The 25,912-nt window shown below is 35.4% G+C and overlaps 2 protein-coding genes and 1 long non-coding RNA gene across 5 annotated transcripts; 2 read left to right on the forward strand and 1 right to left on the reverse strand.

The window, feature by feature from the left end:
* The first annotated feature begins 461 nt into the window (after window positions 1–461).
* Window positions 462–5,685, forward strand: LOC141638005 (DNA-directed RNA polymerases II, IV and V subunit 12). Of its 2 annotated transcripts, none has more exons than XM_074447460.1 (4): window positions 462–478; window positions 3,329–3,389; window positions 3,552–3,644; window positions 5,440–5,685. In XM_074447460.1, exons 2-4 carry the CDS (start codon window positions 3,341–3,343, stop codon window positions 5,460–5,462), a joined length of 165 nt encoding a protein of 54 aa, XP_074303561.1. In that variant the 5' UTR covers window positions 462–478; window positions 3,329–3,340; the 3' UTR covers window positions 5,463–5,685. The 2 variants fall into 2 exon arrangements, with proteins under 2 accessions (XP_074303561.1, XP_074303560.1); XM_074447459.1 differs by having other exon boundaries at window positions 463–549.
* Window positions 5,686–9,347: 3,662 nt separating this feature from the next.
* Window positions 9,348–20,864, reverse strand: LOC141638026 (uncharacterized). Its single transcript, XR_012541975.1, has 6 exons — window positions 20,710–20,864; window positions 19,267–19,282; window positions 19,088–19,172; window positions 17,725–17,930; window positions 14,060–14,170; window positions 9,348–9,450 (listed from the first exon to the last, which is right to left on the reverse strand). It is a non-coding gene; the product is annotated as an uncharacterized LOC141638026 (long non-coding RNA).
* On the forward strand, window positions 17,065–18,624 carry LOC141638025 (transcription factor MYB59-like). Of its 2 annotated transcripts, XM_074447478.1 has the most exons (3): window positions 17,065–17,281; window positions 17,350–17,479; window positions 17,699–18,624. In XM_074447478.1, exons 2-3 carry the CDS (start codon window positions 17,424–17,426, stop codon window positions 18,207–18,209), a joined length of 567 nt encoding a protein of 188 aa, XP_074303579.1. In that variant the 5' UTR covers window positions 17,065–17,281; window positions 17,350–17,423; the 3' UTR covers window positions 18,210–18,624. The 2 variants fall into 2 exon arrangements, with proteins under 2 accessions (XP_074303579.1, XP_074303578.1); XM_074447477.1 differs by having other exon boundaries at window positions 17,111–17,479.
* Window positions 20,865–25,912: the final 5,048 nt, after the last annotated feature.

The following is a 25,912-nucleotide window of genomic DNA, read 5'->3' on the forward strand; positions in this document are numbered from 1 at the left end:
AACCCGAATCAAGCTTATTTATTCAACCCGACCTTAATGTTATTATATTATATCAGTATCAGAGACAAATTATTACCCTAAAATAATTTGAAAACACTAGTCTAAAATTGCGGTTAATAGATCCTACAACCAGTTGTATCTAGTTGTATGCTATAGAACCCGAGCTATATAATAAAGTTTTCAAGTTTTGTTTTAAAAAAATCGAGCAATACCATAAAATTTCTGAACTCACTCACTTAAACATATAAAAAATTAACTTTAAGAAAGCTCAACAAAATTACACATAGGCTCGATAAGATATAACAACTTGGTTGTATAATGCTATTGTAACACTGGAGATATAATGTTATTTGTGCTAAAATTGACTCAAACTCGAAATAACCTATACTAACCCGGCCCAAATTCCTACAAACCTAGTAACCCAAACCCGAATTAATTCAACCAAATTGATCCGTTTGTTAGGTCTATTTCAGCAAAGGTAAATTGATCCCTTTCATTCACAGTTCTCTCGTAAAATTTCTTTCTTCTCTCTCTTCTATCTCAGCAAAGGTAAATTCTTTTTTTTAGGGTTTTTTACTCCTCTACCCAATCCGTCAATTATTTAGTAGTATGATTTTAATCGGTTCTTAATTTCATATGCTTGTTTGACTTGAAATCTCATACGAATTTGCTATTTAATTAGTATTGATTTGTCCTCTGATTTATTTTGTGTATTATATTAGAGTAAAGAGTATTTGTGTACTGATTTTCCGCAACGACTTGGTACTGATATTGTTCAATTAGTAAGTACTCCGTAGTTAGTAATTCAATTAGTGTGGGAATGTTGAATTGGTGATATAAATTCAATTAGTTTTAGTACATTTGCCATGTCCATATTTTGTTCAATTAGTTAGTGCAAATCAGTACATTAGACCCGGACCCGTCTTAAAAGGGCGTGTTTGGATAGCAAAAGTGAAGGAAAAGGGAGGGGAAGGGGAAGGGGAAGGAGGGGAGAGAAAGGGAGGGAAGGGAAGAGGAGGGGAAATGGGGTGTGGGTGTTTGGATTCAATTTACCTCCAAAATCCAAGTCAATCTTGCCTACTGTGGAGAGATTTTAATTTGTCTCGGAGGAGGGGAAATGTATCCCTCCAAATCCCTCCCCTTTCATTTCCCTCCATCCTTATTTGCTATCCAAACAAGGGATTTTCAATCTCCTACTCTCCCTCCCTTTCTTTTCCCTCCAAATCCTCAATCCAAACACAACCTAAGGGTCCGTTTGGATACAATTTTAGGAGGGAAGGGGAGGGGAGGGGGAGTGAGGGGAGGTGAAGGGAGGGGAGAGAAGGGGAGGGCAAATGGGATGTGGGTGTTTGGATAACAAAAATTATGAAGGGAAATGGAAGGGGAGGAAGGAGGGAGATGAAGAATGGATGGAGGATTGAAGGATGCTAGTGGTATAATTAGAGTCCAAATAATGTTTTCTTTCCAAATCTTGCCACTCTTGGAAAGATTATAGTTTGTTCTATAGGAGGGAAAATAAGTCCTCTCATTTCTCTCCCCTTCCATTTCCTTTCTCCCATATTTTTTATCCAAACAAAAGAAATTAAATCCCTCCCTTTCCCTCCCCTCCCCTTCTCTCCAATTCCTTCAATCCAAACGGACCCTAAGAGTTGAGACCTCTAACAACCTCCTTTTATTTCTACTATTTTAAAAGGGCGTGAGGGTTGGGTTTTTGAAAATTGAAGGGTATAACTGTTCATGTATAAAAAAAGACGGAGTAACGAATAGAGATACAAAAATCACAAACGAAAAAATCTAAGTAAAACCCTAGAAATCTTTGGAGCACTTCATCTGCCTCGTAAACGCATCTATAAGACTATTCACCGTCCATCGCAATGCTTCTCAGTCTGTCTTGGCCATTGAGTTAATCAACTCAGAATTGCATCAAAACAGTACCTAATATATAATTTCATTTAGATTGATTATATTTGGGGATTTTTTTAATTGTTTTAGATGATTTTTCTTCATTTATTGCAAACTCCTGTTGTTTGCTTGATAAATTGATGAATTGCTTAAGTTAGGGTGTTGAGATATTATGTTGATAATACTAGTTGCTGGTTGCCCTGACTTTTTTTTTGGTATCAGTATGTGGCTGATTGGCTAATAAACATTTTGCTTATCATCTAATGATGGTGATAACTATGTACTCCCCGTCTAAGTCAATTGTTTACCTTTTTCATTCTTTGTGAGAGGGATTAGAAGTTGCATTGAAAATACCATTGGCAAAGAGATAGTGCAACTTTACCTCCAAATCTACCTGTAAAGGCTCTAATTATGTTTCTTGAATGTTATTAGAATTACCGAGTAGCTAAACACTTTGGAATGTTATCACCGATTAGCTAAGTAGTCAGACCCTAACTAGATAGGGCTCAAAATTTGCAGTGAATCTACATGCTAGACGAAGTTACATTATACTCCGTATCATGAAATATTGAGACAGTCATGTATGTAAACCAACCCAAATACTTATATATCGGATATATCTAAGCATATGGTTATTAGGTTAGTTTCACATGTTAGAGTGTAAGACAATCTCATATAGGTTTTTCTGTCAAGACTAATGGTGTAGGAACAATTACTTCAATAGTTCAATCCCGCCGCTTTTTGCTGTTGCCATTCAACACATGTAGTTGAGTCTTGTCTTTTCTTTGGCCTGTCATCATTGATTAGGTGATTGCAATTGGGTAACATTTTGTTTGAACACATATAACTTCTGCTCCATTAAAGGACTTTGTGTATTTACATACGTTTTGGCGAGTCAGCCAAATAAAGCTTCAGAGAGAGTGAGTAGCTTACTGAAAGACCGGTATTTGGCCAGTATATTATTTGTGTGATTTTATAGTGCCTGCTGAGTGAAAGAGATGCTTCTAGTGGTATAAATTGACTTCAGACTTCAAAGTGAAAGTAGAAAATGTGGACTGGCCAAATACCGGTCTTTCAGGTCTAGTATGGAATAAACCTGGTTGTTACCACAATAGATCTGAACCCAGAATAACCAATGATCATACCTGCTTCTTAAGTTCTGGTTATGTTGTTTACATTTAGGCCTCGTCCAGTCTGCTTTCTATGTGTGGACTTAATTATGAACCCCCGTGGGCCATGGCCATAGGCACTGCCTACTCTTCATGAACTTCAAACTCGTTGTATACTGTTTCTCGCATTTTTGGGATATCTTATTTGTAGTAGAAACATTCCTGACACAGTTTTTGTTTGCGACATGTTTAAGCAGTCCTGAAATTGCTTGCCCTTTTCTTCCATCTATACTAATGTAATGTCTTATATTGAATAGATTCGCTGAATAATGGATTCTCAGCCTCCTCAGGTTGATAGTGTCAGTTACATTTGCGGAGGTACTTATTTATCACAATTTCAATTGTTTTGCCTTTGCTAATTAATTTTGTTTTTCTTTACTTTTCTTTTGCTATACGTCGCCCTGGATGTTGTGGCTAATGTACTTTTTTACTGTTGCCGTTCCTCTTATATGTTCTTTAACACAAGTTTCTAATTTGTAGACTGTGGACAAGAGAACACATTAAAGACTGGTGATGTGATTCAATGTCGTGAGTGTGGCTACCGTATTCTTTACAAGAAAAGGACCCGCAGAAGTGAGTTTTTTCCTCTCTGATATTCTTTTTTACAATGTAGATCTCAGCTTGCAGAAATGTAAATATTACTTCGTATTTATTAAGGGAAATGTAGCCTATTAGATGTATACAACATAACCTTTGCCCATCACCTTTGGTCGCTTTTTCGATTAGACCCCCCAGCCCTTCACTCTGATTGAGTTATTAATGCTGTAAATTATGTTAGGGGCTGTTTGGTTGGGGGTATTCAGGAAAGGGAACGGGAAACAAAAGGGTTGATACCCTTTGTTAGTGTTTGTTTCACCAAAAGAATGATTCCCTTTACCCCTCCCTTAACCCCAAACTCCTTTACATCCTTCCCTCTCACTCTCCAAAGGTATCCCATACTCTTTCCCTAATACCCCCAACATCATCTTCAACCACCACTCAAACAGCCATTCCACCAACCCCAACAACCACCACCATCACCGTGTCACGCCCACCCTCCGGCAACCTGGTCGCCGGTGACCACCCCAGCGACCCCTCCATTGGCCCACCGGTTCAAACTCCACCAACCACCAATTGAAACGCCACCGTTAAACCCTTAAAAACCCTCCCCAAGACCCGAAATCCCCTCCCGAAACCACCAGATCTGGTGGTTTTGTGGGTGAGGGCGGGGATTTCGGATCTTGGGGAGGCCGGAGGGTTTTTAAGGGTTTAATAGTGGCGTTTCAATTGGTGGTCGGAGGGACGACGGGTATGTGGGCAGAAAGGCGGTGCCGGCAGTAGGGGTCGGCGTCTCTTTATGGTGCAGGTCTGTGATGCTCGGACTCTTCACCTGACCCTGAGGATCCGGTGGACAGGATCCGGACACGGATCCGGACATGGATCCTTGACGGATCCTTCTATGAGAAATCGGTGTGAGAGTGTTGTTTTTAACCTCTGTTTTGTACAGCAGCCCTATATCAAGAGTGATCTTGACATGAATTTTAATGCTGTAATAGTGTCTTCATTCATGTTAAACATGAAAAAACTACTTTTCCTTTCTTTTCTTTGACTTTTTTAACTAATAATCAATTTATTTTCAAAAAAATAAAACATTAGCCGAGTCCAAATTCAAATTAGGATCCTCGTATCCGAGTCCTTGTTTTTGAGATTTCAAGGATCGGACCCTTGGATCCGTGTCCGTGGCGGATCCTGGTATCCGAGTCCGAGCATCACAGGTGCAGGTAGATGGTAGTTGTGGACGGTGTTGGTTGGTGGTGGTGCTTAAGGAATTTGGTGGTTGATTAATGATAAAACATTTCCTTTCTTATGGTAACCAAACAAAGAGCTAAACATTTCCTTTCTTGTTTCCATTCCCTTTGTTGAACTAAACGCCTCCTTAGTAGTCATTAATTTTAGGCTATATAGACAGCTTTGTCTTCATCTGTTCTCATGGAGTGTGCTCATCTCTGATTGACCGACTTTAGAGGACCGACGGAGCTTTATGATCAAACTGTAGAAGCAAATGATGGACTTTTACTGGTTATCAATTATTTTTATTGAAAGTGGGTTTGAGCTTATGTCAAGATTCATTTCTAAAGCATTAGCCCCCATCTACTTTCAGTCTCCTCTTTCGTGCCGTAGGTTGAGCCATTAGTCCATGTGTGTCGGATAATTGGTGTCAGGGACGTGAAGTAGGTTTGATTCATAGTTATTTTCTTTTGCGTGGTCAAATTGTAGCTGAATGTTCGTTCCACCAGTAAATACAGTGTGGCGTACTTGGATCATCTGCAACTTTATTCCATTTTTTAACCAATGTATGCTTTTACTCACATCAAGATTTCCACTGCAGTTGTGCAGTACGAAGCTCGCTGAAGGAGTTGCAAGGTTGGAGTTATAAACCAGGCTCAACCAAGATATGATATGGGTTATAAGACTCGTCTAGCAAATTAAATATGTCTAATGTTGTTCATCGTACTTTTGCTTCTAATGACGATCTGTACTAGTGATAACTGATGACTGATGAGCGATTGCTTGACATGGAACTCTTATTGAATGGCTAAGAAATGTTGCATTTTATCTGAGTTTTGGTTCTTGGGGATCATTCATTTATGTATACCGGAGTTTTGACCTGTTTTTTCACACCCGATAGTCTATATATGATCATGTAGCTAGTAAAGTCGTTAAGCGCCGCCCTTGTTGAATGGTACTTTATTGTATAGTTTACGACTTACGTGCGTGACCCTGTGTAGTATAGCACAATCCTATTGCCGGCTATTTCTGACATATACAGGTGGGTTTAGCCTTAAAACCATGCCCCATTTCGACAAACTGATCTTTAGACCATGGCGTGGTCCGATTGTGGGATTTGTTGTCCTCTTTGGGATCAAGAATTCAAGATGAAGTTGGATATTATTTTCGAAACCAAGATGCTTCTCTACAAAAATAAAGTCTGCATTTATTTTCGGTAACATTTAATCATAAAAAAATAAAATTGCGTAGATCATCAAAAGGTGTTGCATCAGTAGACCACAATTTTTTTCAGAACAATTAATTTATAATTATGGAAAGAAATGCTTACTGTATTCCTGTAGAGAAGCGTCTTAGTTTCGAAAGGTGCACCTGACACAAAATGTATACAATTAATTTGCGTAGACTAACTTCTGGAAAACTGATGTTTTTTTCGTAACATCTATCAAATGACTCGGATATAGTTAATCTACTGTAAGGTAGGGTGCAGAGTATTTCTGGTTAGTTACATGGAAGCAACCATCAAAAGGTGCACCTGACTCAAAATTGTGGCAAAAGTTCACAAGTTGGGCGTAGACAACTGGAGCTTAGGTTAGAGAGATTCGTTCCAGCACCCACTTTAGCTCCCGGCTTAGGGGAAGAAACGTTGCTGGCCTCGCCTGAATGTAGATGATGTAGCTTGGTGGTCCTCTTTTTCCTGCATAAATATTCATGAATACTATTTTGAAATCTCCATAGGTTGTTAAATCGCCACGGATAAATAAATTTTCGCAAATTGGGAGCAGGGACTACCTTGGGAGGCATTAAGGGCTTTCACTTCTAGCAGTGTCTCTGCATATTCGGTGAATGCCGTGAAAATATAAGACCCGGTTTCATCCGCCGTGAATGCAACCTGTGATCAACAATGACAATTTCACGTACTTCGAAGGGTTCTCCACTTTGTCTTGTAATATGGCGGACCTTTTCAACATATATAACAATGCCGAGTACATCTGTAATTTAAAAGAGAGGTGGTTAGAAAATGAATGGTTAGGGGTCTGAGAAGAGAGGTGCACTTCAGTTTCTACTTATTGGTAAACAAATATGTAAAACTCGTGAATGTGATATTACCGTAACAATCATCAGATGTCATTGTCCTTGAGATGGATGCAAGCAATAAGTATTCAGGTCTGGTAGGAGGCTGCCACCTTCAACAGGCTCGATGATGGTGATATTGTCGAAGGTAAGCTGATACAGTGGTCATCTGGATTGTTCATGTACTTCTCCGGCATTGGCTTCAGTTTTGCATTAGAAATTTCATATTCCACATCTTATCCAGCATCGCATCCTCATATGCTTCTATTTCTTCATTGTATAAGGTTGCTTTAATTTCACTTCCCTGCATGAACCTACTTTTATGGGCTCAGTTCAAAAGACAATATTAAAATGATGACAAGAACATCATCTTGATGAAACAACTCGGCCTATAGACATAATATGTATCGAAATTTTATGGACCATCGAAGCAAATCAAAGGGTAGATCGGCACAAACAAATATTAATATCAGCAAGACAATGTCCGGCAATAAAATATGTACCAAAATGCACAAATGTGAGTAATGAGTACATTAAACACTCAAAACTGTGTCATTCAAAACTAATTCTCAAGACATCTATGATCAGTATTCGCATGTACAAAGCATAAGCGTTTCTGAGCATTTGCACAAGAAGTGCAGATTTACTGAACATTATCCGAGTAATAGCAGCAGTTGTTTTTAAACTGCAATATTTTTTTCATTTCACAATTTTTGCGTGGAAGCAGTAATGCTGGCAGTTCTCGTTTTTTAGCTGTAAAAGAAAATGGACAGCAGTTCCGTAAATGGCAAAACATAACTATTTCAGCGTAATCCACCTATCCCGAAAAAATTGCTCGCTAGGATTCAATATGTTCAAATGTCCAATACATTTAGTCGTGAAAGTATAAAAATTACCTCTTCATCTTCAGAAGTAATTCTCTGATATGTCAATGTTTTGTTGTTGGGTGAAGTTTGAGCATGTCTTGTTCACCTTTACCTTAATGGAAGGAAAAATATTAAACTGATATATTATGTTGGCGTTTACAAGCTGGAATTGGCGGAAAATTAACAAGGTTTCGAGCCTAGAACTGTATACTGAGCTTCACCTTGATGAGAGCAATATTTAACTGAGCTGAAATTTAAAAGTATTAAATGGGATTATATGACTAATAAGTAATTAGAAGGCCAGCAAAGCAAGTATGTCAACCATAGCTGGTGCATATTCCTAAAGCAGGATGAAGGCTGCATTGTTCTCCTTACAAATAGACACTCAAATTGTGAATATCACCCTTAACAGTCTATGGCAGTGTACATGTCGTAACTTTAAGGTCCTCAAACAACTGGCGACAGGGTTATTCTACATTCAAACCTACACCTCTCTCCGACCGTGCTCCTTAAACCCAAGCCTACTTCCTTTTTAAGGGGGGTGCAATAATTACTACCACACATTATCCCTAAACTATGCAGAAACCTGGGAAAGTGCCCACAGTTCAGAAACAACGAAACAATTTCAGCGGACACCTGGACAGCAACATGTGTCCTTTTTTTGGCTGTTTTAGTCTCTCCCTAACTAACATAATCACTCGGATGCTCCCACTAATTCAAACATTTTCTGACTACCTAACTCGACGGACCATTAACCTCAAAGCAGATCCTGTTCTAGAAGAGTAGAAGACCAACTATGACACAGGTTCAGGTTTTTTCTTCAGATAGCAAATTCAACAAGCAACCCCCCATCTTCAATAACGCAAGATCTAATTTGACAACTACTTGGAAACAACAGTGCATAACAGATTAACAGCTACATGGACTCAAGCATACCACCTGTTATAAGGTTCAAGGCGGCCATCCTTTATTTCGCCTTTTTCATCTTAAAACGCACCACGCGACAGATCGATTGCTAAGAAACAGGGCAGCTGCAAGTTAAATGCTAGGCTGTACACAACCTACTTTAATGTTCAAGACTGAAAGCCGCAAATGTAAAACAGCAACTCTGATTCAACTACTTGCTTTCTTTTTTCTTTTTACTGGTGTTAGGCATATTCAGCTCATAGCCCATAATTTTAAGCAAGCCCCTAAGCAAAACAATTCAATGTAAAATGTATACAGTTATATTGGGTGGCCTTGTATCCACTACAATAATGCCACAGAACAACTCAACAACCTCCCCCAAAGACCTTTGCCTACAAATCTGAGTTTCCTTATTGGTTGCAATCGCCTAATTCCCTACGTTTTCCTAAAACAACCGACATTCATAGACACCACAAAGCAGGATTTTCTGACGAGCTAATCAACAGTGAACGGATTGATCCTCAAGTTAGTTTATCTATCTGACAATCACAGCATTAAAGGCGGCATTTGAGAAAATAGGGCAGACAGCCTAAATGCGAATCTACCTAAGTGCCAACAAACACACTGACAATGTCAACATCAGATATGGTAAGCGTGCAACACATCTCCGAAACAACAAAGTGGCAAAGCTAGGTGTACACTAAAACGAAACAAACACAGTACCTTGTGAATCCGCTTGAACTCTGCTTGTGTGGCCTCCTTGCTTCCTGCAAAAGCCAAACATAATTAATAATATGTAACAGCATTGAGCAACACTCACCAAAAGCAAGAAAGCTAATTTCTAAACTCATCAAGCCCAAAGGACCACACAGATTTAGTATATAAGTGTTAAAAAATGGTGCAATTGTAAAGAGCAAACTGACCTTTGCAAATGAATGAAACACACTGCCTCACAAGTACAAAGGGCCTCACCTCACCTTACCCTCTGCTCTCTTTCCGTCTCAGTGCAAGATGAAAGATGACATGAGCAGAGGTATGGTGTTGCCTACGCTGGCCTTTTTCTTTTCTAAAGAAACCGTGTACTTAATGAGTTTTATAGTGACAGTTCACGAGTTTTAAAGTGACATTTTATTTCGTTAATTCAAAGAAAAAGGAATCGTATTTTGTCACTTTCATTACTAAAAAAGTAGCCTAAATAAACATTACAGAAATCATCCTGGTGATTGCAATTCCCTAATAACAAATGTTCGATGGAATAATCACTATTTGGCTAAAGCAGATACTCATATGTCGTAATAATTTTTGAAGGTATCTCTTAATTGGTTTTTACATCCAACAGAAATTAGAACAACGCTGTACGTGACACTTTTGAATGAGAAATTTATATGTTATCCACGCTTCAGTTCCAGTCATTGTCTTTATGAAGCGGGTTTTGAAGGACAAACTCCGAGAGACGGTGGAGTCACGTGTAATTCATATCCCTCGTCATACGATATGAGAACTGCATGGTGCTATATTATGATCTTATCACTTCCTCTTTCAACCTTTTCGAAATCTAGGAAGTAAAAGGCATGCAAGCCGATATTGATGTTGGCAAGATTAGGACTGCTATAATTTGAGATTATTGAGGATGCTAGTCCTAAAGCGAAAGACACGGGAAGCTCATCCTAGACCAGGTGCAGGGTGACGGCGTATGGTCTTGTCTCTAGTTCGAAGTATTACAAAAGATTTTCTCAAGAAGTTTGACTGTGAATGATGCAGGGCATGCAAAAACCAACATGGGAAACTCAGTGTAAAATGTTTATGCTTATTGCGATGGTCCGCATAGGTACCATACGGTGACACTTATACTTAACATCGACTTACCGGCTCGCACAAACAGAATTTTGTCGTACAAGATTTAAGAACTTTCATTCAAAAATCTCAAATATCAGCCTACCCACCTTCATAGACAATATACAATCAAAGAGAGCATCCCAACACTTCACCCCTAAAAAGGCTTGTACTTCAAATGGGGATCCATTCATCTCAAATTCCCAACACTAACTAGTAACTACAGCAGTACTATTTGGGGAAACAAGCAACACAGACAGTAACCAAGTCTATATTTGGTTTTGAGATCCTCTTATTTTCTCCTTACTACTTTCTAGTAAAGATTGTACCATCTCATGTCATTAATATCATCACTTCTACTTGTGCCATAATAATTAATAAATTGATGAATACTATTGAGTATATTCTCAAATTCAACAAGACCAAATCTTGCTCAAATATATGACCAATGTTATGTAATATATAATGTATTTCTGTCTACATTAATCTACAAAGTCTAGAATCATAGAGCAAATATGCAAGTAACTCAAAATTGTCTAGCTAGCAAAGTGTACAATGGTGGTATCTATGCATTAGTTAACTCAGAAAAAAAAAGCTATGCATTAGTAAAAATACTACTCCCTCCTTCGTCATTTGTGCGTCGTCATTTGTTTACTTTTAGCTTTGACACAAATACCAAGGAAAGAGAGGGAACCATTTATGATGGTTATTAGTGGATGACAAGCGGACATAATGGATGTGTATGATTAAATTACTCATAAGAAACCTACTTACTATAGAAAGGTAAATAAATGCATAAGACATCCTAAAATGGAAAAGGTAAACAAATAACCGGGATGAGGGGAGTACTAGGCAATAGGCATGTCTTGTTAAGTGTGTAGTCTATAACTCCAATTATGGAGTTATCAAATTCCGCCACATATTGTAACAGTAAACAAAAATTCCACCACATATTGTAACAGTAAACAAATGTCGGATTTTTACATTTCTATTGTCAAAACTTCAACATTATACTGCCATGTTATACCTTTGTAATCTTTGCAATTCTCATTTAAACATTTTTATTGTTGTCTACCATTTGGTGCAGTATAGATATGAGCCAGCCACGTATGACCACAAGCTAGCTAACCAGTTACGAAGAATGACCTAAGGTTGGATTCAAATGTCTCCAATCTAAAAGTTTTAATTAAGCTATATCAACCCTACAAATTAGATTACACAATCGTCGTATGGTGTGATGATAGAAAAAGTGATCATCTTAAAATAAATGGTGAATTAGAGATCATTTTACATGGAATCCATTTTTTATTATTAAAAAGTGATCACTTTTTTTTATCACTTTTAACGTACAATAGTCGATTTTTTTAACATAAAATGTTCATTTTTTTCTTAATCGCACCATATAATGATCGCACACAATAACTATTAATATCAAAACTCCTACCAAATGATTTAAGTGCCCAGGGATCATGGTGTATATTCTCACAGAATATATATTTCCCAATTTCAAATCGATGCCCCATCCACGTAAACATGCACATAGTTAAAATAGAATTCTACAGACCACAGCTCCACTAACATTTAATGAAACTATTTTGATATAAAACGTTTACGTGCACTACTGTACTTCCCTAATGGGGTTGTCACAGTATTGCACTCTTTGGCATTTAGATAAAATTAAAAAGTTAATGCAGATAAGCCATCAAGGCCACAAACAGCAACTTGCACTTATCTTATTATCAAGAATTCAAGATATGAGAACGACCTTTCGTTATTGTAGATTATAGACCGTTAAAAAGCACCACTTATCAGCAGCTCACAAATAAAATCTACGCTATTGTAATCAAATTCAGATTAAGGGTACGGATTTTCAGCATTGACTCTACTATGGCACAAGAGTCGCTTAACACTTGAGGCCGCAACAGCCTCTCCCGATTCCAAGACACATCGCGGTAAAAGAGAAAAAAAGATCAAAATGTTCGGAATTCGACTCCATATAAATTTCTTGTTTTTGAAAATTGTCACACTTACATCTATCCAAATGAGGCACTATTTGACCCGTCTTAAGGTCTTAATATTAAGACGGACAATATCTAGTCTTAAGAGAGATCAACTTGCATCACACATCATTGTATAACCATTTGGAAACTTGTAGAATACGTAAATTTTTTTAAACTAGTTATAGAATAAGACTACTTTACAAAGTGAGATGGTCATTCGTCATTTCTTGTCATCAACAAATAAATTACTCAACATACAAAATAACTATTGTATAGTGTACAACGGTCTTACACATTAATTACTTTTTTAAAAGGAGAATTATAATTGATGACTCGACCTATAAACATTCAGTTTTAGAATGAAATCTCCTTTATGTTAATGAAATGATCCCTCTCTCGGCCGTATAGGCCTGGCTTATTCCCTTCTTCGATTTTAAAGTGCATTTCTTCAGATGTCTCTAACTTCACTTCATTATAAAATTCCACCTAACTCACGTTCATAAGTTAAACCTTTGTGTATCCATTATACAAGCATCAGCTAATGCTTGGGGGTGTAAACAAAAAGACCATTAGATGCAAACTGCCTCTACTCATGCCAAAGATGCAAGCTCATTTGGGATCTAACTGTGGAGTACTCTCACCGTTCCAATCATTTGTTTACCTTTGCTTAAAATACTCCTAACAAAGAATAAAAGGGGGAAACAAATGATTGAGACGGAGGAAATATGATTCTTGTCCGAAGTTGAACTATTAAATATATTAACTTCAGGAGTTTTATAGCAACACTTCTGTAAATTCGTTAATTCGAAGAAACATGAATACTGTTTTTGTAACTTTCATAATAAAAAAAGTAGCTGAAATAAACACTACAAAATTCAGGCTTTGAGATCTGCTCTCTGAATCTTCTACTGTTGTCGTAACTCGTAACACATCCCACTACAAACTTGAACTATCATCACATTATCAATGAGGACACTGTTCTCATGACTCTCTTCCCCAATGAGACGCTCCAATTATGGACAACAATGATATCTACACACACAAATCTGCTCTTTGGCTCTTCTATTGTGGTCATAACACATCCCACTACCAAACTTATCAAGGAACTGTCATTACTTTATCAAAGAGGATGAGACTGTTCTAGCATTTGAGATAACTAGCTTAGGTTTTCAGCTCTATAAACACATAGGCTAGCATCACAATTCTGTATTCTATAATCATGATTTTGTTGATCCTTAATGGATTATTCTGGATGAAAAGAAGTCAGCCATCGAATGGGTACACATTATGAATGCACTGTCTGAAGCCACCCTTTTCACAGCAAACAGAAAAAATGGCATATCAAGTGATAAAATAAACCCTATTATACAGCGATATGGCTTCATGCTCTATGGTGCTAAGACAAGCAATCCCCCGTTTCAGTATACTATTCCCAAATATCAGTGAAATAAATTTTGCATTCCAGTCTCGCTACGGCAACAAACATTTACGAAAGGCAGACTATTATCCAATTGTGAATATTGCTTTGAAAGATTAAGCATACCTTTTGGTAAAGCAAGTGTTCCAGACTTTTCTAAATTGCAAGCTGGATATCCACTTAATCAGGGAATTATTAAATATTAATCCTCTTTGTAGGATTTGCGACACACATTAACTGCACAGGGATAAGAACGGTATAAATTATTCCAGACAAACAAATTAATAATATAAAGAAATAAACGAAATTCATATTCTGAGGATCTTTTCCCTGATCATGACCAGAGAGAGGCAACCAATTAGATGAACTGATTCAATAAAGAGAAAGAAGATGCCACAAAAGAAGCATCTTAAATTCTTAATTCATAATACTACAGTTTACAGTGCCATCTGTTATTACTATTCTATCAGCTCATTTTTTGCCACAAGGTTAAAAGGAAACAGAAGATACTTGAAGACAAGGCTAAGAAGAAAGTTGTAATTCTAAATTTATTTTCACAAGGTGTCAAAAAATCGAGATCACTCAGGAATCCCATGTGGTTTACACGTCATGTGGGTTAATCTTTCCGCAAACACTTTCATCCTCATTCCACTTATGTGTTAGACCCTAAAGCAAGGAAAAAGCATCTCAATTCATCAAACAAATTAATCTTTGGTTCAAGCATCACCTGCAAAATGCTGGGTATAGTATATCCACCCCACACCACATAAATAATTGGCAATTGCACCAGGCACCACTGATAAATAAAATAAACCAGTGTTAATACTCCGGTCGTTTGATGTTACTGTTCTCTATTCTCTAAGTACTACTTCTTATGCTGTAATAAAAATAGAATATAAAAGTGAAAGGGAAAAGTAACTTTGCAGAACCACGATATGATTTCCTAATGATCAAGCCACAAAATGTTCTCTGTTTTTAACCAAGTATTTCTTTTAGTAAACTCGAATGAAATCAAACACTATAGCGTAATTATTAAAATATTGCATCATAATAATAACAAGAAATAATAACACAAGAACAATCTAGTGCTTTCAGCAATAAAGGCAGGCATATAATATGGGATAGAATAGACAAACATGTCACTGTAAGTCTGTCTAAATGGAGATGAGGCATGATAAACCATGTGGGATCACCTGAAGAGTGAATCTACACTAGCACAAAAGATAAAATAGGGCTCCTAGCAACAAGGGGCAAGACACATGCCTCATGCCATGAGGCAAGTGTTTTTACAAACAAAAATTTGCATTTCTCAAGTAAAACGACGGGAAAGGCAGCGTCTAGCAGAAAAGAGAAATTCCAAGATAAAATTCTAATTGTTGTCTTGTTGATCCAAACTAGCATGCACTAACTAAAAACACTCCTCAGTCCTTTTTTTCAAACTTAAAATTCATTTAAAGCAATGAAGAAATTCTTTAGTTGATACCAGAAGTCCTCAACATCATATGAGATTATGAGTACAGCACTGAAGATTATACTTCTCATAACTGAAAGATAAAGTTGGGAATTTCTAACTACTGTATATGAGAAAACCCTAAAACAACTTAGGTCAACAAAAACACACAACAATCCCATCAAAAAGAAATTGAAGGCACAAAAATCAAGCACTATAAATGATAACATCAACAAAATAAAAAAAACAATTAAATATCCATCAAGCTGTGAACTAGAAATATGGTACAGTACTACAATGTTATAACTCACAAAGTCAGGTAGCTGGGAATTTACTTTCATTAGGGCATGCCAGTTAGACAAGCAGACCGTTTAACAAATGAACAATCCCTATACGTAATAATCGCAAATAATGGGAACACCTAAAACAATTGACCATGTATCTATATCGGCCTCTGTCTTTAACAAATTGAACTGCATGTTTGCAGCTGTGTTCCCCTGGGTTACCAGATTCCCTCAACCCAGCAAATTGCGAATCTGTTTGAGCGTATTTTATTATGGTAATTACTTAAAACTTATATAAACGGCGGCACTATGTAGGAGCTTATGATGTAGTAGGTGTGGCTATTCATAACGAATTAGGCAACCTTGACCAGTGTCCCTTTATATTTTTCCACAATGATCATATATTACCAAAAAAAAGACATGCAAGAGTATCTTCAGGAGGAAAAATGGCCTTACATGAGACAAATTATCACTAAAAGAACTATCTTTTCTTTCAAGACTATTCATATTGGTGGGCTGGTGGCCTCCACCAAAAGTTAAGGCATGCAAACAGCATATCTCAATGACTCAATGTGGACGGCAAGAGGAATTACAACAACATTACCCCATTGCCGATTCTCAATGGCTCTCGTAAATTGCAGGGTAAGTAGTGAGGTCGGATGTACGCAGCGTTACCCATGTGTTAGCTACACAGAGGATGTTGCCGAATGACCCAAGATGATAATTGCGTTGAGGACTACATCGAAGGACCGCTACTTCACAAGAGAAAGTAGTGCAACCACTACAAGGAGCCATTTTGATTTATTCCATCATGATCCGAAACCAAAAAGTAACGAGTCTTTGGCTCCATTGGAAATATTGAAAAAGGAAGAGGAAGTATCCAGCAAAAAAAAAAAAAAAAAACATATAGACATCCTCTATCAGGATATGTAAGAAAATTAGTCTAATCTAATGTATACTGACCATCATTTCCTAATATAAATTATAAACACATAAATTGTTATCTATAATAACTAATAAACATCCAGTCATCCCACCATCTCATATAGGAAAGAAAGAAATAGAAAGCAGAAAAATGTGATCTATGAGGATTAATTAAACAAAAATTGATCTGCTATCCAGATTTCATGCAAGAAAATAAATAATGTGGCTAATGCAGAGAAAAAGCAAACCATAATTACAGTAGCATATCAATCCACCAAATTAAAATTTTAAAGTATTTTAGTGGCTTACATCACATGATAAGGTGGCCATCATAAGACAAGAATGTGTGGGGAACACATGAACGGTGGTAATCAAATTCAGCATTATTCTAACAATATCAGGATTATCTCAAAGGTTAAAAAACTCTAAATTGAGGTTATATATACTAGTAGTATGAGGCATAACCAACTTCCATCCAGAAAAAACAATAACTAGGAAGAATCCATCTTAAAAGAAGCCAAAGCTGTAGAGACAAAAAAAAATATCATGGTTCACGAGGAAGTCCGAAAGGGTCCATGGACAGAACAAGAAGACGTTCAACTGGCCTGCTTTGTAGGATTGTTTGGGGACCGACGATGGGATTTCATAGCTAAAGTTTCAGGTTTGAAGGTGGCGGGAGACAAATCATAGGTATGACTGTTTGAAGCATGGAGAACTTTTATCAGGAACATCTCTTTTTAACCCCAATTTGCTTGTAGGTTTGAAAAGAACAGGCAAAAGTTGCCGGTTAAGATGGGTTAATTATCTTCATCCAGGGCTTAAACGAGGAAAGATGACTCCTCTTGAAGAGAAACTTATCGTTGAGCTTCATTCACAGTGGGGAAATAGGTATGAATATACTTATATGAGGGTAAATTTTAACCATTTGGATTTTGGGTAGCTTAATAATTATCAAAAACAAGATTTTCTATATATTTTTACATAGGAAAGACATGGTTCAGATTAACAATTTACATAAGCAAACCACATATAACTTAACGACTAAGCCATCTACGGTGTGATAGATTTGTATGGTAAAACAAATGATTTATGTATGATTAAATGCAGATGGTCACGGATTGCCCGGAGATTACCTGGTAGAACGGATAATGAGATCAAGAACTATTGGAGAACACATATGCGAAAGCAAGCACAAAAGAAGAGAGAAATGTCCCCGTCGTCCTCGTCCTCATCCTTCTTGGATTACAATTCTTCATCAGACAGTGCAGTATTTACTTCAAAGACTACTTCGGAGACAACTGGCAGCTTTCACAGCGCAGAAGCACTTGACAGATCAGCTCTGCAACAAAACAAGAACAAAAAAGACGGTGAGAACGAGGAAGAAGAATTTTACTCCATGGATGATATATGGAAAGATATTACTTCAGAAGAACCAATTAAACCAGTTTATGATAAGTACAGTGAAGGAAGCAATTTCTCATGTCCTCCCATGTCTTCTCCCTTGTGGGACTATTATCCAAATACATCATGGAGATTAGAAGACGACGAAAGTAAGATATTTTTCTCAACATATGATCAGTTTGTTCCCTGCCATCACACCGACAATAACTCTACCTAGTTAGTTCAACGTGCTTACAAAGGCGTCTCGATGGTAAAAACGGGTGAACTCAAGCTTTTTTAGTAGTGAGCTTTGTAAGTTCCAAATGCAATTCTCACCCCAAAAACCTTAGAAACTCACTATCTCCTACAATGATACAATCTTGAGATTTGCTGGGTGCCTGGGTTAGTGGGTTAGTCCGATTTTAGTAATATCTATCTATGTCAAATTAAGCAATATCATGTCGTGGAAACTAAAACATGTACAGCATGTTATCATTGTATTAGTAGAATTTCTTTCTAATATTTCTCTAGCTAGTACTTGTTTCACTGTGTAGATCATGTTCTCATAAGAGTTCCTTAACTTTGTATGTCCGCAAATATCATGTATTATAAGAAGATTACTACAAATACAACGAAAGAATTTTGTACCGTAATTTAGCTTAAAAACACCATGAAAATAGGTGTTGTAGTTTTGATATTTCACTTTTCACAAAATTTCAAACCCAAAAAACGCGATGGGGGCTTTGACGAAACACAACTTATTTATCACTCATGACTATGATTTATTAAAAAGGGGCTGCAAGGAAAGGGCCCAGTTATTGTATATAGGCAAAGAGTCTTACGATCTTTATTTTTATAATTTTAACTTCAACCGATTGACATGCTGATCTAAGTGTTCACAAAACAGAAGTGCAACAAAACTGCTCGGATAACACAAGGACAAATGAGATAAAAGAAAGAGGGTAATGGTTTCATAGTAGAATTAGACTGGGCTACCAAACATGCTCAACGTCAATGATTCGTGAACTGATTCACACTTAGCCAATTCTCGTGACATGCATATCGTGTATCTTTATTAGGCTCTATGTAAAAAACTCCAAAATATTCTGTTCTTACCGAATCCATTAAGAATCCACATGGTAAGTTTCACATCACATCCAGAATCATACAAACATGTATCGGCATTCATCTTCCAGGATACCTAGATGCCATATCCTGTGTACTACGTGGTGCTGTGATGACTACTGATGAGGAATCCGTCAAAACAACTAACCCAAAACTGTGGGAGATTAAACCTGGCAACTTTTTTTCCTGGTAAAAGAACTATAGTTAGCACTTAGAACCCTATTGTGCAAATCTTGTTCTAGATGGCTAGCTCGGACATATACCCAAGACAAAACAAAAGTAGATACTTCACTGTATTTTTTTTTTACTGCACCTTTTGGCCCACACATTTACATACAGATTTACGACCAGTGTCTAGTTACAAATTCAGTATGAAACAATCAGATGGAAAGGAACAGTTGTGTTCTATTTAGAAGCCGCCTATTAGCACTCCACTAGTTTTTCACAGCACTGATCACAAAGGAACATTCTCAATGTCTCTTCTGCATGGGAACTGCAAGAAGGCTTTCGCAGAGTGCAAATGGCCGAATTCTAATGTAATTGGAAAGATTATTATATGATTATATCCCCTAGTGACCCCTACCTACTACAAACTCAAAGGAGAAAATATCAAAATCAGTTTCCCTTGCTTTTAGCCTTCTTTATTTTACGCTCAACTTCGATTATATCCTATTAGCTCAAAAAAACTGATACAGAAGCCAATTAAATACTATCTCCGTAGTACAATGTTCTTCACTTATTCCCATTTAACTTTACGCAATCTCCACTGACATTTTTACTATAGCTATGATAATCTCATATGATACCTGTTAATTTTGTAATTATATATTTACAAGGTTTTGAAACTTTAACCTCCAAAAGTCAAACGGGAAGAACGCCAAACATAAGCATAGTAATCTTTCAGCCACACCCTCAAACTCCAAAGGACACAGCCGACATAAACAAAGATGCACTTGGTTTGTCAACTGCGACCAGAATATTAAAACAGGAATTCTGAATATGAACAATAAAAACTAAAGTATTCATCTCCAAAGCATATGCCGGGTATAACTTTAAAAAAGCAACTTATACAATATAGCAAATTGCTCTATTCTATATTTCTATTACTCTCCTTATCTCTATATAATAACAATACGAAAGATCACGAAACGAAAGTAGATATTGAATTAAAAAATACATACTCCTTTGGGACCAAAATCGCGCATAAATTAACCTCAATAATGAAGGATGATAACGAAGAATGAAGTGCTTAGGCTTTTTCCGTTTACTTACTACATTATCAATATTATTAAAGATCCAAGACATATTAGTGGCTTCTAAAACCGCTTTCTTCGGATTAAAGTGACTAAACTTCAAAATTCTCACAATAAAATCATCAAACTACAGTTCTACACTAACACTAAAGCTACTATCCTCATTATGATCGGGCTATCGGCATCGAAACGACAAATAATTGAATTATTCAGACTTTTAAATGCAATGTCACATATTCCTCAATTAATTCTGCATATGTGAGATTAACCTACAATTCTCCAATCATTTACATATAAAAACGAAGCAAATTTATCAAAATCAGCAAAGGAACTCAAAAAAATAGATGAACAACAAATTACCTGAATCAAAATCGCCGAAATGCATACACAATTGCAGGATTCAGCATCAAAACTTCGATTAAAAACCTGATTCAACAACAATTAAAACACAATTCAGCTAATATGATTCGACGTAGATACTTAAACATATAGAATCAGAGAAATGTATAAAGTGAATTGAGAAAATAACTAACCAAATTGAGTGAAATGAGATCATGGAAGTCTGGAAGATAAATAGTACTCCCTCCATTCAACAATTATCACCCCCATCTCTCCATTATATGTGAGAGGTATTATATTGAAATGGGTTGATAAAAGTTGAATGGAGGGAGTAACAATTTAATTTTATCTCTTGAGTTGTTTACGTATTCTATTTTGGGTCGTTCTATTTAATTCCTTGGGTTTCTATTTTTATTTTTACTCACTTGCAATTTACAAATCACTACCCCGTATAAATAGTCTACTCCAGAGGTGTCTAAGACCCCGTGCAACCACGGGCGGAGGAATCGGGCCTCCAGTTTTGAACAACGAATTTCTAAGCTTTATTGATGAAATTCGTTACAAATATTAAAGTATAGTACACTTATACTTCATATTTGGGGCCTTATTTTTTTGCGGGGCACCGGGTCTCCATTTGTTTCAAGACGCCCCTGATCTACCCTATTTACTTTCGGGATAATAAAGTCTATTTATTTTCGCACTATATTTACACTCTTTCAATTTACTATCTCTATCAGTTATAGTTTTCGCTCTCTTTCACTTTCGTGGTTATCAAAAGTCATTTTGACCATTAGTTTATCCAAAGTTACGTAAACATATGCAGTACAACAGAGATAAAAGCATACACTGCCATTGTAAAAGTTATTTTTTTCTAAATTTGCCACTGTAAACTTTTTGTTTCTATTACTGCCACTATATACTTGAAATTGTTTCATCTATTGCCATTACTTAAATTACTAACCTAATATACTAAGTAAACTTACTTTTCTATTTATTTCTTTTTTTTTATCTAAATACTATTATTTCATTTAATTTATTGTTTTACATCTACGACTCAATCTAATTTGTGTCTTTTTTTTTTCTTTTTTTGCAAAATATAATTACTTAGTATGCTCCAATTTTTGATGGAGTTCCATAGTAATATTAGATCAAGTCTCAAGTTAATAGTACTTTTATACTTTAACATTTTCTATCAAATGATTATTTTTCGAGAATACTGAAGTGCTTATAATTTATTTTTTTGCGTACCTTTCAAATTATTTATCGCATCAAACGCATAGCTTCTGATTAGTAAAAACAAAACACAAGAGTATCACGTAGAAAAACCCTAAAATAAAAGACAGAATAATGGAAAAAATTCATTTTATTTTTTTTCATGTTCTTGAATGTTAACTCGCTTACGGTTCCAAACAAAAGAAAAACAAAGTAGACAAACCGTTAAAATGAATATCAAGTTGTTGAAAATTAAATCATACTTGGTTAATATCTTTTAAAATATCGAATATTTTTTTTTACGATGTAATATGTCGCGATTCAGTTATTATCTTTTTAATACTTTTGATAGTCAAATAATATTTTTCAAAATAATCAGAAGACATGCGTTTGAAAAAATAAATAATTTAAAAGGTACACAAATATTAGATTGGCGAATATTAGACGTAATTAGATTAGACATGTAAATGTAAATAAATGAAACAATATTATTTACAATAAAAAGAAAAAAAATAGAAAATGTATATTTACCTGCTATAGCAGGTCAATATTGTAAGCGATGGTAATAGATGAAACAATTTCAATTTCATAGTGGCAGTAATAGAAACAAAAAGTTTACAGTGGCAAATTTAGAAAAAAAATAACTTTTACCATGGCAGTGTATGCTTTTATCTCCAGTACAACATAAATGTTTTGGCAAAGATATTGTCATATTATCAATTATAGTCAAAGTCCACAACGATGACCAATGACTTTCCATAAGGAGAATTTAAATGGACTCGAGAATTTACTTGTGCCGCTAATTCTTGATTTGTACCCATCATTTGTGTGATTACTTGAAACGTGTATGTGTAAGTTCTTTTACCTCTGACGTATCCATGGATTTGCGCTTTATTTTCCCCTCCACGAAATGAAAAACTACCATCTTTGTTTTATTTTTGGTTTTGACTCTACAAGATTTGGCATTGATTGATTATTTGAATCAATATACAAGAATCCGATTTTTTTTATTTTTAAAATATCAAGATTTGCTCAGCTACATCAATGGGATCATGGGATCGATCTATTTTGCAGGTATACTGTCCACATTGTTGAGTGAATTCAATTAAAGTTGTGTTCTTTTTATTTCTCTCGTGTTTTTTTTTCCTAGATTCATGCGCAATTTTTGTTTTAAATCAATATTGGTCTACATCAATCCAGTTAATGTATTATACAACTGGTTGTATATACAACTTATTTAATGTAGTTGAGCTTTGTTATAAAGTTATCGAGCTCTACTAACAAAATTATCGAGCTATGATACATAGTTATTGAGCTTAACAAAATAATTATTAAGCTCAATAACTTTGTAAGATAGCTCAATAACTTGTAAAATAGCTCAACATCTTTGGGTAAGAGCTCAACAACTTTGAGCTGGTTGTACAATGCTATTATACAACTGGTTGTAGAATAGTATTTGTGACATCAACCTGTCTAGCTATTTTTTCCCTAGCACAATTTATTTAATCGTAGTTGTGTATTCAAACTCAAAACCTAATCATCTTTGTCAATCCCATGATTTCATATTTTATCCCATTTTTAAGGATTTTTTTTCTCATTTCTTTTAGTATTCGAGCGACTTTTTTTTGGGGAGTATTAGTCAAATAGGAAAGTTGTTTAGCTTTTCCTAAAATCTAACATTTTATATAATCAAACTATATCAAAATGTATGACAACTGGTGAATACAAGTAGTAGCTCAGAAAGCAAAATCGCGTAGGGAAAAGTCGTTACCCAAGGAATGGTGGTTCAACATATCCAAAATAGGAAAGTTGAACACTTTTTGCGGGTCTATAAAGACCCACACCATTTCCTCGGGAGCATCTACAAGTATCCATAAAAAATAACAAATATATAAAATTGTAATAAAAAAACAAGGAAATATACTGTAGGGTGGTCCATTGAAAAGCTAAGCGGTTGGGTGGGTAAGGAATAAGGATGTCTACTGGTTGCGGAGGGGGTGATTGGGATGGTAAAGGAAAGCGCAAAAAAAAGTAAATAGGTAAAAAAGTAAAATGACCTCCCCAAGTGCTCATACATCGCAAAGAAATAAACGTAAAGAATTTGTTGAATCGGGTATAATATAGTATATACATATTAATTTTATAATATTTTAATAAATTATCTTCGACTTAATGGGTCACTCGACCCTAATATTCGTGTTTCACCTTTAAAAATGGGTCGAGACATTTCTAGGGGTAAGCTTTATAAACATCTTATCTTAATAAAAGCAAGTTCATTTATCCAATCCTGGTGAAGCCACATCTTTCTTTCCAATTGATGTTTTATAAACAGCTTTTCTTAATTTATCCAATCAAGAAAAGCTGTATTAATAAAAAAATAACTCGTGGATTCTAAATGCTTCGTTTTGAGTGTTAGTAATGAAAAAGGAATTTTATATTGAAATTTTAAATTTAAATAATAAACAACTAATTTACCTTCATCGCAGTATACATTTGTGGCTATTATCACTTCTTAGCCGAAAAAACATGAAGCTCCAAAGTCAATGATCCTTAAATTGTCCTCAATGATTTTCGGATTGCCATTCTTGTAAAAAGAAGTAGAATGTAAGGATCATTGACTTTGGAGCTTCATGTTTTTTTTTACTTAAATCATTAACTAACAACATCTTCTTTTTTTCTACTTCTTTTTACAAGAATGACAATCCAAAAATCATTGAGGACAATGTAAGGATCATTGACTTTGGAGCTTCATGTTTTTTCGGCTAAGAAATGATAATAGCCACAAATGCATACAGCGATGAAGGTAAATTAGTTGTTTATTATTTAAATTCAAAATTTCAATATGAAATTCCTTTTTCATTACTAACACTCAAAACGAAGCATTTAGAATCCACGAGTTATTTTTTTAGGGTAATGCTAAATACAACCCACTGTGTTGTATTTAAACATTAAATACCTTCTAATTTGGGTATTAATTTAGGAATTAAGAACTAAATTACACATTAACCAATACATTTAATGCATATATCAAGAATTTATTTCCTCTTTTGGTTTCTTAAATACAACCCAGTGGGTTGTTTTTATCATTAATTATTTAAGTGGTACAAACTTTAGAATATTATTTTTAACGAATGATCCGGAAGTTAAGAGGTCTTATTTGTTAACTTAGTTAGGAATGACATCTAACTAAACATAGGCGTGATTTGTAAAAAATTTAGACGATAAACTTTTCTTTACTTGCATATAAGTTTATAAAATTTTAAAATTTCTTATTAAAATAAATAAAATAATAAAAAATATTAATAAATTAATCAAAGTGTTTCTAAAATTTTATATTTAAATGTATTTTCATATTATTATATTTGATTAAATTTCATTCTGATTCTTTATTTTTTAAGTAAACAATTTTTAGGTTTGTCTTAACATGAAAATACATTAATTTAAGTCGGAAAAGATACTCGCCATGAGTGTTTGTTAGTTCGTGGCTAAATAATATTTGTCACACAACAATTCGTGACTAAATAATATTTCGCCACGGATGTGACATAGCTCGTGGCTAAAATGATGATTTGCCACGGGTGTAGCCTAATATTCACGCTTCCGCACAACAAGTGATATTAGAACCCAAGGTTAGGTAAACTTCAGCCTAGGTCCTACACCGTACAAATGGTGGAGCTTGGAAAACGGAACAGAAGTTAGAATATGACACAAAACTTCCAACAAATTTTTCTTGGGTGGTAATTTGATTAGTAACTCTAATGACATTGAATATGACACAAAACTTCCAACAAATTTTTCTTGATACGTAATCTTAGGGGGTGATTATGCTTGAATAATAGAATAGAATAAAAAGTGGATAGTCAAATTGGTAAAAGTGGGGATTTTAAATGATCAATAATAGAATAGAATAATCTATATTATTTTTTAATTGTGATGTAGATGGCCTCTGTTGATGTGAATCAAACCTTTTGGAATGAACCCTAAGGATATTAAATGGATTTGATTTTTATGC

This window comes from Silene latifolia, unplaced genomic scaffold (assembly GCF_048544455.1).
Source record: "Silene latifolia isolate original U9 population unplaced genomic scaffold, ASM4854445v1 scaffold_160, whole genome shotgun sequence".
NCBI classification, from domain to species: domain Eukaryota; kingdom Viridiplantae; phylum Streptophyta; class Magnoliopsida; order Caryophyllales; family Caryophyllaceae; genus Silene; species Silene latifolia.

Bases quoted from the DNA above. Each gene is read 5' to 3' on its own strand.
- LOC141638025 (XM_074447478.1), top strand. From the start codon at position 17,424: ATGACTCCTCTTGAAGAGAAACTTATCGTTGAGCTTCATTCACAGTGG. The intron at 17,480-17,698 runs GTATGAATATAC...GATTAAATGCAG, and splicing joins CATTCACAGTGGGGAAATAG to ATGGTCACGGATTGCCCGGA.
- LOC141638005 (XM_074447460.1), top strand. From the start codon at position 3,341: ATGGATTCTCAGCCTCCTCAGGTTGATAGTGTCAGTTACATTTGCGGA. The intron at 3,390-3,551 runs GTACTTATTTAT...TCTAATTTGTAG, and splicing joins TGTCAGTTACATTTGCGGAG to ACTGTGGACAAGAGAACACA. The intron at 3,645-5,439 runs GTGAGTTTTTTC...TTTCCACTGCAG, and splicing joins CAAGAAAAGGACCCGCAGAA to TTGTGCAGTACGAAGCTCGC.